The 15288-nt window shown below is 40.7% G+C and overlaps 1 protein-coding gene across 5 annotated transcripts in view; it reads left to right on the top strand.

Annotated features, from left to right (window-relative positions):
* Positions 1-3258: 3258 nt before the first annotated feature.
* The window catches only part of ZNF280D (zinc finger protein 280D), a 51874-nt gene continuing 39844 nt past the window's right edge, over positions 3259-15288 (top strand). For 3 of the 5 annotated variants that reach the window (XR_004550022.1, XR_004550023.1, XM_034066276.1), the window contains exons 1-3: positions 3259-3376; positions 11211-11352; positions 15126-15191. Coding sequence is in view for 2 of the 5 variants with exons in the window: in XM_034066276.1 (XP_033922167.1) it covers positions 11211-11352; positions 15126-15191 (208 nt within the window). In the remaining 3 variants the exon portion in view is untranslated. Of the gene's footprint in view, positions 3377-11210; positions 11353-15125; positions 15213-15288 lie in introns of those variants that run through there. The other 2 variants (XM_034066277.1, XM_034066278.1) reach the window with 2 other exon arrangements.

Below are 15288 nucleotides of genomic sequence, written 5' to 3' on the forward strand. Positions count from 1 at the left end.
CTTATCCATCCTTCTACCAATATAAAGTCAGAGAAGTCAAGACAGGAAATAAGTTATACCCTCTGGCTTTCTAAGCAGTACATCTACCAGTTTCTGCTACTTCTTCACAAACTTCTGTATCCCCTCTCAAAATTAAACTATAATCTGCTAATTCATCAGTGGTTGATACAGGATGATGTGGAGGCACAGACCACTGGGATAGAAGAAGCATTTTGGACAACTGAGGGATTTTGCAATCAACTGACTTCTCTGGCACAGACAGTGCTTTTGAGACAAAAACCAGAAACTGATGAAAGATTATTGCCAATAACTCACAGAAGGAAAAGAAATGTGTCTTTAGTAATTAATTCACAGGCCAGTTGATCTAAGATAGAGTAATTCAGACTAGTTAGCTTCCAAGCTCAGCTTTACTACTGTGGCTAACAGTGCATGTATGCTGCCCAACTGCATGAACTACAATTGTTCTCTGTAATCAGCTTCTGCAAAGTTTCTCTTTAGAGTGTATCATATGTTTGCAGTTTTCTCTGCAAGTCTTCAGGCATGGCTCTGCTAAAACATCTTGTTATCTTATCAGTTCTTCCTCTTACATATAAAGCAGCCTTCCTTCATTGTACTTCATTCTGGCTGGTGTCTCCAGAACTTGCAGTTTTTTAAACTCCATTTGAAAGTACTGCATGTCTTCCATCATACTGTCTTCTCCTAGAGGAGATATAAATCTTCCTGTCCAGTGCATCTGCCCATGTGTTTCTTTCTGCAAGGACACCATGGAGGAGTATGTCTTTTAATTCCCTGGATCTACTTGCTCACTGCAATGGTAACTGCCAAGGACTATTATTAAATGTGGAGGGTAGGAATCCCTGGTTTTATCTGCCCCCCACCCCAGCACATCCCACATAATTTCCATGGTTCATGAGGAACATTAGAAGGGCACCTTCATTGCTGATGCAGTCTATGAAGTCTCACATCTTAATGTCAAAGAGACACAGTTCACCTGTATCACAGCACACTGAGTTTTCTGTCTCTTCTTTTTTAAAAACCTTTCTCAGATCTCATTGAACTTTTTTCTTTAATTAGTCACCATTATTTGTTGCAACACAAAGTTTTAGGGTTTTCCCATTAATTACCTACTAAGCTTAGCCAAGATGATCACCTATAAACCAAAGGAACCTTGGAAAGAACTATTTTATTGTAATTGTGGGGGGTATTTACTATCCTTCATTCATTTGTGAGTTTCGAAGTTGTGAATCATAGAATCATAGAATAGTTAGGATTGGAAAGGACCTCAAGATCATCTAGTTCCAACCCCCCTGCCATGGACAGGGACACCTCACACTAAACCATATCACCCAAGGCTTCATCCAACCTGGTGCTTATTGATTCTTGTCGGATAAACTCATTTTGCTCCTATGGCTTTGTAGGATGATGGAGAAACAGGATATTCAAACAAATTTGTCCAAGGACTAGGTAGGGGTCTTGCAGAATAGACAGTATGCAATTATGCACCTTCAGAATGCATGAATTTAATTATATGTGCAGAGTTGATTCCAATTATATCACACTTTTTTAATGTTTTACCATGTAATCTTAATATACTTTTTATATTTATCCTGCTTGAACAAAAACACCTGCAATGATCTCTCAGTGAGTAGTTGAAAATATGTTTCAAATAACTGGAATATAGATCTCACTTCACGTTTACTTCTATCTAAAATAAGTTTCCCTCTCTAGTTCCCATATTTTTTTCTCCTTTTCTGCCAAATACCAAGATTATTTCTTTCTCTTTCTTTTTTCCTCCTATTTTAGCAGAATGTCATAGTTTAATAATTGTTCAATTACTGGACTGTAATACACAAATTATTTAATGGCATAATCACTAAGCAGTAATTACTTAATTAGTAACGTTGTTTTGTTTTTTTTTTTTATTCTTCACTTCTCTGAGATTCCAAAGTAGTCCGGAAGCATCTCAAGGCTAAAGATTATAGGGAAAACGAGCAGAATATTTTCCATGCTAAACAGAGTAGTCAAAGAGCTTAAGTTCACACAGACACTTCATTTGTTCTTCTGAAGAAAACTTCAATTTCAGAGAGACTCTATGGTCAATTAATTGAGGATACCAGATGGCAGCTATGGCAGAAGTCACCAAAGTAACTTCTGAGAATTATGGGCTGAAAAAGTTGAGTGATAGAGATTTATCTGGATACGTGCTTTCCCATTATTTCTCTTCAAAATTCATCAGAAATATTTTGAAACTCTAATAAATGAAGAACTGGGGGGGGGGGGTTGGTGTGGGTTTTTGTTTGTAGGTTTGTGTGTTCATTTATTTATTTAGGATAGAATGGACAACAAAACTAAGAAGAGGAGAAAGAAAATTTAAACTCAGGAGCATTCTTAGATGTTGGCCAGGGTGAAAGAGCACTATGGACAAAAAGGCATAAGAAAATACGAATTTCTTAGTCACCTTTCGATTCAGCGATTTTCTTGTGTAAACTCTAAGGTGAGTGAAAAATGTAGCAGCTCTTTGTGGTACTGTACTCCAGGACTGTTTTCTTCAGCAACTGTGGCTTCACTGCCCAGATTAGACCTTGTCTAGCAGCTTCACAATGTCCCGCTGAAAGTAACAGAATGTTTTATTGAGTAAAAATTTGGAACAGTTGACCATGTATTTTTGTTATATAACCAACTAAGTAAGCGACTGTGAGAAAAACCCACACAGAAAACACACAGAGCAAACCTCCAGTCAAAACAGTGTTCAGTTTAGAAGCTTGTATTCCACTAATTCCAGAAACACATTCTGTTACACTGAGTTGCCTGCACTTAACGTTAACTCTGGGTACAGCTTTCCCTAGCTTTTCTTCGGTCCCATGTAGTTACTAGTGCTTGTGATTGAACGTACCACAAGGGACATGCCTGACCTCCGCTCGCGGCCTACCAACGGATGCTCCCGCCGGCCCTGCACGGCAAGCAGGGCCTACTTACGGGGCGCGGCTGAGGTGAGCACTGCTCCAGGTCCTGGGCCCGCCAGGGCTTTGGCTGCATGGCGACGGAGCGCAGGCGCACCCTGGCCTGAAGAGGCCCGAGGCGGCAGGCGCGCAGGCCGAAGCCGGCCGCAGGGTGTGAGGCCCGGCACATGGCGCGTGGCCCCGCCCCCGAGCGGCCCCGCCCAGCGGCTGCCGGAAAGCACGCGCCGCTGTGGGGCTGACCCGCGCTGTACCCGGCAGGCAGCGCGCCGCGCGGCCTCCCCAGGCGGAGGCTGAGGTGGGGCGCCGCGGTCCGGCGATGTGAGGCGGCTCCGCCAGCGCGGCTCCTTCCCATCCCCCCCAACCCGCTACCGAGCCGGGCGGCCTGCCTGCCGCGGCCTCTCCGGACACGCAGCACGGTAAGCCAACCCGCTCCTTGAACTCGGCCCGCCCTGCCAGGGCGGCCTGTCACCTCCCCGGGTGGAGGCAGCCGCCGCTCGGCGGCTGGCGGGCCGCAGGGGGATTGTCGCCTGTGAGAGCGACGCCATCTTAGGTCGGAGCGCGGCCTTGCACCCCCTTGGCCTCTGTGGATGGGGACCCCGCGTCCTCAGGGCTTCTTCGGAGCCCCCACGAGGCCCTTCTGGGAAGTGGGGGGGTCTGCCTGCACGGGCGTCCCGGGCAGGGTTCGCTCCGCCATGGCTGCGCTGTCCCGGGGTTGGCTGCGGCCAGGGTCCCCGGCCATTGGCAACGGGTGCTGGGCTTGCCGCTGGGCCTCTTCCCCTCCCGTCAAGGCTACGGGCCTCGTCCAAACCCGAGCTTGCAGTCTCCGTTGGAGTACTTGCGGTCACCCGGGGCGGGTAGGCGGGATGGTCAGGCTGCGCCAGAGGCGGCGGCGCTGCGGGCGGAGAAGCAGCTGCTCGGCTGCCCCGGGGGGGACTTGGCTTTCTCCCGCGGCCTCGCACCCATCGCAGCTCAGGAGTGTGAACTTCTGACTCGTTTGCAAAGGCAATATTGCCCTTCTCTAGGCGGAGCTTATACCACCTCATGGCAGAGAGAGTGGCGTTGGTTGTGTAGGTTTGGTTTTGAGGGAAGTTGCTTTATACTTTGGCTTTTTAAAGCTTCCAGGTTTAATTTCAGCTTTGTTATTGTTTCTTTGCTGCTGAAACAAATGCAGCACTCAATGAAAATAAAACACGGTCATGATAAAGCTGTAGATTACATACTCCTCTACCACTAGCATGCCATATGCCTGGATGGGAAGTTACCTGAAAAATACAACGTGCATACTCACCATATATTATTTACAATACCGATCTTAACTTCCATGTACATTTGAAGTGCAGCTCTTAACTGCAGTTCAGTTAATAAGGGGAAAAAATATTTGAATAATTAACTGATGCTCATATTATGGAGAGATAAGGCCAGCAGGAGAACTTTCTGGTAAAGTAGATGTCCTTGCTCCTTAAACTCACTGCCAGTTTCTTACTAGTGATTTCGTTTCAGTTCTTTTAAGCAAATCCAAAAAAGTGTTGAGTATGGGAAAGCTCACTTGACTTTAGAAGTGGAACAGGTGAATTGTATCTAATGTAATGAGTTTTCAATAACTGTAAATCTGATTGCAGCTGCATTTCTCGTGGTTTTATATCGTATTGATTGTGATTAAGGTGCTCTTCTACAGATCACTTTTTGCTGTTTTCACTAAGCTGTTATACCCTTATTACATTTAGTAATGTTTGTATCGTTTTTGTTGATTCAGTGTGACTGCTTTTAAATACGGTTGAAAAAAAAAAACTGATTTTTAATAAACTTAGCTATGTTTAAACATAATTGCCATGATAAATTAAGAAGTTTGAAGTAGTACTTTTAAAACCCTTATTTTATAAGAACCTTATTGCTCTTTTGTGCAGTAAGTTCAGGGTGGGGTTTTTTTAGAATCTTAGAATAGTTAGGGTTGGAAAGGACCTTAAGATCATCTAGTTCCAACCCCCCTGCCATGGGCAGGGACACCTCACACTAAACCATATCACCCAAGGCTTCATCCAACCTGGCCTTGAACACTGCCAGGGATGGAGCATTCACAACCTCCCTGGGCAACCCATTCCAGTGCTTCACCACCCTAACAGTAAAGAATTTCTTCCTTATATCCAATCTAAACCTCCCCTGTTTAAGTTTTAACCCATTCCCCTTGTCCTGTCACTACAGTCCCTAATGAATAGTCTCTCTCCAGCATCCCTGTAGGCCCCCTTCAGATACTGGAAGGCTGCTCTGAGGTCTACACGCAGCCTTCTCTTCTCCAGGCTGAACAGCCCCAACTTTCTCAGCCTGTCTTCATACAGGAGTTGCTCCAGTCCCCATATCATCCTCATGGCCCTCCTCTGGACTTGTTTCAACAGTTCCATGTCCTTTTTATGTTAATGACACCAGAACTGCACACAGTACTTCAAGTGAGGTCTCATGAGAGCTGAGCAGAGGGCCAGGATCACCTCCTTCGACCTGCTGGTCACACTGCTTTTGATTCAGTCCAGGATACAATTGGCTTTCTGAGCTGCAAGTGCGCAGTGCCGGCTCTTGTTCATTTTCTCATCAACCAACACTCTCAAGTCCTTCTCCACAGGGCTGCTCTGAATCTCTTCTCTGGCCCACCTGTAGCTGTGCCTGGGATTGCTCCGACCCAGGTGTAGGACCTTGCACTTGGCATGGTTAAACTTCATGAGGTTGGCATCAGCCCACCTCACAAGTGTGTCAAGGTCCCTCTGGATGACATTCCTTCCCTCCAGTGTATCAAGCGAACCACACAGCTTGGTATCATCAGCAAACTTGCTGAGGGAGCACTCAATCCCATTGTCCATGTCATCTTCAAAGATGTTAAACAAGACCGACCCCAACACCAGTACCTGAGGGACACCATTTGTTACTGGTCTCCAGATGGACATTGAGTCATTGACCACAAGTCTTTGCGTGTGGCCATCCAGCCAGTTCTTTACCCACCGAGTGCTCCACCTATCAAACTGATGTCTCTCCAATTTAGAGACAAGGATGTCATGCAGGACTGTTTCGAACACTTTGCAGAAGTCCAGGTAGATGACATCACCTGCTCTACCCCTGTCCATCAGTTCTGTAGCCCCATCATAGAGGGCCACCAAATTGGTCAGGCAGGATTTCCCCCTAGTGAAGCCATGCTGGCTGTCACCAAGCACCTTGTTGTTTTTCATGTGCCTTAGCATGCCTGCCAGGAGAATCCACTCCCAGATTTTGGCAGGCACAGAGGTGAGACTGACTGGTCTGTAATTCCCTGGGTCATTGATTTCCCCCTTCTTGAAAATGGGGTTTATATTTCCCTTTTTCCAGTCATTGGGAACTTCACCTGACTGCCATGATTTTTCAAATATGATGACCAGTGGCTTAGCAGCTTCATTCTCCAGCTCCTTCAGGACCCGCAGATGGATTTCATCAGGGCCTATGGACTTGTGTACATTCAGGTTTTTAAGAAGATCTCGAACCAGATCCTCTCCTACAGTGGGCCCAAGGTCTGAATTCCCACAGTCCCTGCATCTGCCTTCCAAGGCTTGGGTGATGTGGTCAGAGCCTTTGCCAGTGAAGACCGAGGCAAAAAAGTCATTCAGAACCTCAGCCTTCTCCAAATCTTGTGTACCTAGTTCTCCCGATAGCTTTCGGAGGGGGCCTGTGTTGTCCCTAGTCTGTTTTTTATTTGCTGCATACCTATAGAATCCCTTCCTGTTATCCTTAACATCCCTAGCCAAGTTTAATTCTAAGTGGGCCTTAGCTTTCCTAACTTGGTCCCTAGCTTCCCAGACAACATCCCTGTATTCATCCCAGGCCCCCTGTCCTTGCTTCCACCTTTTATAAGCCTCTTTTTTCCTTTGACTTTTTCTCAGCAGCTTGTTATCCATCCAAGGAGGTCTCCTCATCCTCCTGCTGCACTTCCTTCTAGTTGGGATGCAACGCTCCTGAGCTTTGAATATCAACCAAGAGTCTTGGGCCCCCTTGCCCTCTAGGGCTATATCCCATGGAAGCGTACTAAGCAGGTTCCTGAAGAGGCCAAATTTTGCTCTCTTGAAGTCCAGGGCAGTGAGCTTGCTGCACGCTCTTCTCACTGTCCTGGGGATCTTGAATTCGACCATCTCGTGATCGCTGCATTCAAGGCTGCCCTGGAGCGTCACATTTCCAACATGCCCTTCCCTGTTGGTGAGCACAAGGTCAGGCATGGCACCTCTCCTTATTGGCTCCTCTATTACTTGCAGAAGGAAGTTATCTTCCACACAATCCAGGAAAATGCTGAATTGCTTGTGCCGGGCTGCTCTGTCACTCCAGCAGATATCAGGGTGGTTGAAGTCCCCCATGAGAACAAGGGCCTGTGAGTGTGAGGCTGTTCCTATCTGTCTGTAGAGTGCTTCATCCACAGGTTCCTCTTGATCAGGTGGTCTGTAACAGATCCCCACAGCAATGTCTCCCATTGCTGTTTTCCCTTTAACCCTGACCCACAAACTCTCTTTTAACTGATCACGTGTCCCCAGAGAGAGTTCTATACTCTCCAGCCTATCCCTAACATAAAGGGCAACTCCCGCTCCCCGCCTGCCAGGCCTGTCTTTTCCAAAAAGCCTGTAACCTTCCATTCCAACACTCCAGTCATAGGAGCCATCCCACCATTTTGTCTTGTATCAGTTAATTGGTTGTCTGGTAACAATAACAATGTTTTTAGAATTGTGTTTTTCAGATTGATTATCTCTGCTTGCCTAATGAATTTACATGTCTAGCCTTAGGTTTTGCTCAGCAGTTGCCTTTTAAAGTAATCTCTTGATACAGTTCATCGATACTTTTTAAATGCTTTAAAGAGCTAGTTCACAATTTTGACATTTGTTATCGTAGAACAATGGATTAAGAACTTTTTTATCATTGGAGTTCTGTACCTCTCAGATCCCTGGACTACCTTTAAGGAGATTTTTTTATGAATATGTATATATGCTTATACATCTTTTAAAAATGAGGGAAATAGTTTACTGACAGTAAGTTCATCTTTTTTATCCTGGGGTCTGCACCTCCACTGGGAAGCATTTGTGGAGATTGGAGAAGGATTCGCTGTTGGGTTTGGCTTTGAGAGCGCCCACTAGCTGGATTCCTGGGATGGATTTTCTATGTTGATGTAGTTAAAAGAGCTGAAAACTTGGAATTCAGTTGTAATCAAAAAAATTGATGTAGTGACTTCCTTTTGTAATGGAGACCATTTGAGTAGATCCTGACACTTGTAATCAAATTCGTTCCTCCTTACTGCAACTTTAATTGCTCAGACCACACGTTTTTTGACCTCTCAGTTGTGCTGGTAAAACTGTTACTGGGCTAAGTTATTTTTAACCTGCACTGGTTCATGTTTTAGTCCCTTGAAAGGTTGTACTAGCACAACTGAGGGAGCAGTGCAGGAGCAGAACAGGAACCCATTAGGTTGGCTTTGTTGTCAGGAAAAAAGTCAGTGAAAGCTTGGGCTTCAAATTATAGCATGGAGATTAAAAAAAATAGATTAAAAGGTCTGAAATAATGTTGATACTTGTCTTTTAAAAGCTGACATGTGATTTGAGTCATCTTTTCAGAATACCTTAACATATATATCCTGATTCATAAAATGAAATGTCCTCAAGAGGTGCTAGCAGTTGATGTAACTATTTTGAAGTTGATTCGGAGAAATCTCCAGGAACTCACCAACAAAGGTTTAAGTTGACAAGCAGGTATTCTTTATTGTGGTGCCAGAAGACATGGGGGATCACTCCTCCAAGCCTGTCTCTCCCAAGCATCAACCAGGCTGTAATTATATTGTCCCTAAACATACATATTCATTAGATTACATACATTACATCATACTTTTAGAGAATGGCTCCTGTATGCATACAAAAATGTGGTGGTGGGCTTTCTGACCCTTGGTGGTTATTTCTTCATCACTTTGTTTTAGGATAGTTGTCATATCAGTAACCACCAGGCGGTTCTGGCAAAGCTTATCTTAGTAATTTCCTTTTCTCTATAGTTGCTAACAAAGCTTAATGTTCTTGGTTACTTACTTACACCCCTATTCTTCAATCCACACGATTCTTCAATCAGCACCATTCTTCAAAGTTCATGGCTATGTTATGAAATTACTTTTAACTGTATTAGAAAATCAGCTGCATTATGCTGTAGCTGAGGTTATCACATGCATCTTTTTAGAATTGTGCTAACATACAGATTGCTGGTGCCTATTTTGTGTTTTTAGTATAAATTACACATGCTCTCATTTGCATTCTCTGAGCACATTTTATAATTGATTACTTTTGTACTTGAGGTCTAATACAACTTTTTTAATTTATTTATATTTTTAATGCAAAAAAAACCCCCACAACTCATGTTTATGTTGTCAGTTCCATGAAAAAAAGAATCTGAAAATAGTCTTTAATTGTCCCTTGAAGTCTAATGAACTTTGCCTCTGTGCTATTAAAGAAAAGGTGTTCTAAGGAATGTCCTTCAACAGAGTCGTATTCTGGAAAAGACCTTTAAATATCATCATGTCCAACTATTACCCCAGGTCTGCCAAGTCCACCACTAAACCATATAAAATAAAGATAAATAATTTAGTTTAAGAGACACCACTTTATGATTATGAATGTAATCTTTTTTTTTTTTCACCTTGTATTATAAGGTTTCAATGACATAAACATATACATTAGTGCTGCTCTGATGCCTTGGCTATTGGGTTTAGGAAGTTAAACTGTCAGAGAACTTCTCACTGTATAATAGTGGGAAGTCAGGTTTCCTTAGCTAGTTTGCTTTGTCAGGTAAGTGTTGTATCAGCATAAGAATGAAAGAAGTATTGGTAATACTTTTTGTTGGAAGTAGCCAGGTAATAAGACCAGAAATGACTGTGGCCTTCATGAAGGGCTCTGTGGCTCAGGTATTCTTCATTTTTTGTCAAAACAGTCCAGTGATGAATTGAATTTCATGTACTTAACTGTTCATTAATTTCAAGGAATTCCTACAGTGGCCAGATACTAATATTTGTATACTGGCTGGGTTCTTCATGCAAAACTACATTGTTTCTTCTCCAGTTCACAAAAAAATGGCAACACTAAATTTTGTTAAGTTCTGTCTCAAAGCAAGTACCTTTGTATGGGGGGCCCTGATGCAGGTTATTGCTGAGACAGCACTGCAGTTTTATGAAATTACTGTTCTTACTAACAATTAGATCATTGTTAGTGTGTGTAAAGAAATATGAAAGTTTCTTATTTCCATACACGAAAATTCAGAAATACTTTCAAGATTATGTTAGAGGAGGTGAAAAGAAAGAAGAAAACTTATTTGGCCATCCCTATTAAAAAAAACAAACAAAAAACCCAAAACAAAACCTAAAATAACCCCCAATCAAACCCATTTGTGGTTAGAAGTGCTGATGTTAATTCAGTTAATTCCAGAACTTACATATTTTCATTGCTATTTTCATACATAACTTTTTTTCCTTACAAGGGATTCAGTCTAGTGAGATAAATGCAAAATTTTTATGAAGTCCTAATTGGTGACTGTGGGCATGGGTTAGAATTTTTTTTGTTTGTTTTTTTGTTTGGTTTTTGTTATTGTTGTGTGGTTTTGTTTCAGGGTGAGGTTTGAGTTTGGTTTTCTTCTCTTGTGGGTGATTTGTTTGGGTTCTGGGGGTTTGGGGGATTTGTGTGTTGTTTTTGTGTGGTTTTGAAGAAAATGTGACTATATGGGAAGGCCTGGCAAAATCTTAGAAAACCTGTGGGTTTGGGTGGGGGTTTGGTTGCGCTGGGTTTATTTAGATGTAAAGAGATTAAAGCTGTAATTAGTGTTTCAGTAATTCGGTTGTGCAAGGTTATACTACATGATTCTTAATAGGGTCTTTGTGTTTCTTGTACATCACTTACCAGGAATAGGAGTATTTTTTTAAAAGATACCTTGCATTGTGGTGTCAGAGGCTTCTTCTGATAGTTAGAGGGGGATTATAAAATAATAGTTAATGTGGAGGATATCTTTGGTCTTTTGTCATCCTTAGTAGCAAAAATTGGAATTTAGGTAATTACCAGAAAGGTGATGTGGTCTTCTATGTCAGATCAGGTTCTACCTGTACAGAACATGGTGGGTGGTGAAGGGAAAGAATTATTGTCAAGTGCAGCAATCTTCACTGGACAGTGAAATGTTTGTTTCATGAAATTACTGACTGGTTTGCTGTGTGTGTTTTGGTTTTTTTTGTCTACTCTCAAGATGGCAGAGTTATTTATGGAATGTGAAGAAGAGGAGCTAGAACCATGGCAAAAGAGAATGAAAGAAGTGGAAGAGGATGATGACGATGATGATGAGCCAATCTTTGTTGGGGAAATCTCAAGCTCGAAGCCAGCTAGTACATGTAAGATGACATTTTCCATAATTTAAAATAGGTACTTCTGTGTGTAAAAACTTTAAACTTAATTTAAAAATAGAGATTTTTTTTCCCCTTAACAGTAATACTTAAGAAATTCTACATTGTAAAGCTGTTTTGTGGGTCAGTGTCATACTGAAAACTTGAATTCTTAAGAAATTCTGTTCTAAAATCTAGGTTGTATGCAGCCCTGTCTACCTTTAAACTTCAGTCTCCACAGTCAAGGACATTTGAAAGTTTTAGCATTAGCAGTATGGTTAACAATCAAATATATATAGTTCTGAAACCATGCATGCAATTGCTCTCAATATAGTTGATACTTAGTTACATACTTGGAAGTGTCTCCCTGCTATAGGAATGTGTGTGAATTTAAGTATCTGTTTTTTCTCCACCCCACGTTTCATGTGTTGGTGGACAGTCTGATTGGGTGGACATCATGCTGACAAAACCAAGGTAACTGTCTTAAAGTGCCTATAATAAAAGCACGATCAGGAAAAGAGATTAACATGAAAGCCTCTCTGTTAAGAGAGAAATTTTCATTAATAATAATAAATTCATTTATCCCCTCTAAAGCAAAGAGGTTTTTTTTCATCAAATTCTAGTTTTTCCTAGTGCAGCCAGTGCAGGGAGTGAGGTTAGGTGGTTGTAATGACAGCAGATGTGTCAGAATTCCATGTTTGTCTGTGCTTGTGCAGGTAAGTAAAGGAGAACATCACTTTTATTACTTGAATTTTAGTAATGAAACTTCTTGTTTTCTGTGTAAGACCATCTTGCAGTCATTTATTATGAGGTGTGACCTAAGGTTTCTCTAGCTGTTCAGTACTCAGGACATTGACTGGTGAGGTTACTGCTTTCAGTTTGTGATTCATCTCTTTATTCAAGATTTCCATAACAGTTTTTTTAAGGTGTACAGTTTGCAGTGAAGAATCTCAAGAAAAAATGTTTAACTAAGCTTTCTGTTATACTCTAATGCATGGACTTTAGAACTGTTACTAGCTGTTCAGTCAGTTTAGTTTGTGGTACTTCCATCTCACATCTGAACTCTATTTTACTTTGTTACTACACACTGGGATAGTAAGTCTAATGCTTCTTGCGCTAGCTTAAAAAAGTGGAAAATTATGCTTTAAAGAAAGACCAAAGCTGATGTTAAAGTTCTCTCACCTGAAAATAGTTCCTATGTTTCTTAATATTTTAAAAATATTCTAGAGGCTCTTGAAAATTTGAGGAATGTTTTAAAATTCCTCTGAGAAGTTTTCTGGAGTTAAAAATTTCTACAAGGACTGAAAAATGACCTTTATTACTGTTTTCTGGAAGGTCCAGAGTCCTGTGGATTACTGCTGGTCCTTGGCAGTAGGTCATAGCATGGAACAACTGTTAAAGCACAAGACATATATTGGAACTACAAATATGCCAAGTTTCATTGCAGTTGTTGTAGCCTCAAGAATTTTTTTGTAGTCGTAAAGGATAGAAATAGTTCAGATGAGAACATATAATTTTAATATAATTCAGCAACCTCAAGAACCTCGATAAAAGATGCTTAAAATGTATGCATCATATTCTAGTGCTGTCCATACTCGGTCCTGACACAAGTAAAATCGCTTATGGTGTAACTTTTTACTTTATCTCTTTTACTTCCCTTTCCTCAACTTTTCTGTTTGTAATCTTCACTATCAAAAACAGCTATGGAAGAATGACCTCAGTTCTTCTCTGGCTTGTAAGTAGTACTACCTGGCAGTAGTCAGGCTTCAGTTTATTGTTGGTGATAGGCAAGAGACAGTGAACTCAGCTTTTCTTATCGCTGTTGTTTAGTTTTCCCCTGGGAAAATTCCTGTCTGATGAAATGAAAAATTAGATGACAAATGGAAACTTGCTTATAGTTCTAAATTTTCTGAAAGGTATATTTTCTGCAGTACATAGCATATTATTTTTTTTTAACCTTTTCCTGACAATGCAGTTATCAGTTCTTATACAGACTAGTGTGGAAAACTTGAAGTAATGGTTAAAAACTCAACTTTGACCTGCTGGTACAGTGTCATACACAATAAAGTGCTTCTGATGTACTGGAGGATTAGTTTGACTAGGATGAAAAGTAATTTACACTTTGTTCCCTTTACCATTTCCTGCAACTGTTTGTTTTTCCTGCAGTTACTGCTTATATTTCTTGCTTCCTTTTCATAATGATACAAACGTGTAATTTGTTGCTACTTTAAAATGTTGTTCTGCATGTAACCTTTCTTCAGTGCTCTTTTAGCTACACAGGACAAATAACACTTTGATGGGGAAGGGAATAGGTTGCATCAAGGCTGTGATGAATCAGTTGAGTCGTGTAAATCTAGTTTATAATTCCAAATCACAGAGTTATTGATATTTTCTGTTTAAAAACAGTAAAATCTACTGTTGCATTTTAGGATGTCAGTTTTGTGTGCATCAGACTGTCCGAAACTGAATATACTTTGTGAGACAACCTTTAGGATAGAGGTGGTTTTTTTGTAGGTAGATGAAGTTTCGTTTCACTCTGGAATTCAAATATGAGGTATAGACTTATTAACAACCATGAAGAAGCATGTATTCAGCTAAATACCAATTAAAGATAATTCTTGCTCATAGTGTTGTGTTGAAGTTAAAATAGTATTACTGTTACAGGATGAGATTTTGTTATAGCTTAAGAAATGTAAACCTGTTTGGGTCCGTATGCAGCTGCTTTTTTATTAGTATGATGTAAATGCAGGTGACAGATTGAAAGCTGTGATGTTTTCAGCTCTACTGCTATTAGTTTTATTCGTCAACCTCAGTAGTATATACTAATGAACTATTGCTGCTGGAAACAGCCTTAAGGTTGTTAAATGCAATGTGTAAATACTCTTTATTGTTTGAGATCTGACCTTGGTTTGAGAAGGAACTTTAAATCTTGTTGGTTAGATAGTGGAGGATCAATCTAATTTCATATGCATATTTTCACATGTCAGAGCAAGTAACTCAACTGCAACAGTAACAAAACTGAAAATCTGGGGTAGAAAAATACTTGGATTTGATGAATAGTTTTGTAACTTTCTGAAATAATCAGAAACCCCAGACTAAGATGTAAAAAGCTGGGGAACGTTGGTGGCATTAGCTACCGAGTAAACATCAAATCTAAGAAATTACATGTGTTTCCTGCGAGCTAGAACTCTGGTCATAGACTACCATGTAGGATGTTGAAGAAAATCAGTCCTTCTGTAATGCATTTCCAATACTACAACTACTTTGGTTGCTGGTCTGTTGATTTTTCTTTCACACTGGAAAATGGAGATCATGAAGTCTATACCCAAGTTTGTAAGTGCTGCATTTTCCTGTAATACAGAAGCAAGTTGTGTGGTTACTGGTTGAGACAAAATGCTTCTTTTAGCGTAGAGCAGTACAGTATTTGGGAACTTACTATATATATGAGAAATAGAAGTAAATAAATGCATTATAATCACCAAAGCTAAATATTTATTAAATGTGCTTCTTTGTTTGCAGTCGTATTTGTGTGTTAATCTGTTTCTGAGAAAACAAAAACTGAGATTCTTAGGTGAACTAGCTTAACCTAAAAGAAGGTGAGAATTCATCTTAATTTGTACAAATTGCATTTTGTTTTGCCAGGTATTTATTTTAGAAATAATCTTCTAATTTATTAGTCAAATCCTAATTGGCTTACTTAGTGGATATGAATGCTACTTTTATTTTGAAAAGCAATTAAGCTATTAATTTAACTGCAATTAAGATAATGTAACTTTTGACAGATATATTGAACAGAGTCAACTTCAGCTCATCACGAAGGGGGATACAGAATGGTGCACCCAGTAGAGGTACTTTATTGTCCTAATATGGTAATTAAAAAAAATATCTCTATGCTTATGAAACATCTGACTGCAAAATTATAGAAAGATAACTTTGGAATTATTT

Source organism: Melopsittacus undulatus, chromosome 9, assembly GCF_012275295.1.
Source record: "Melopsittacus undulatus isolate bMelUnd1 chromosome 9, bMelUnd1.mat.Z, whole genome shotgun sequence".
Taxonomy (NCBI): domain Eukaryota; kingdom Metazoa; phylum Chordata; class Aves; order Psittaciformes; family Psittaculidae; genus Melopsittacus; species Melopsittacus undulatus.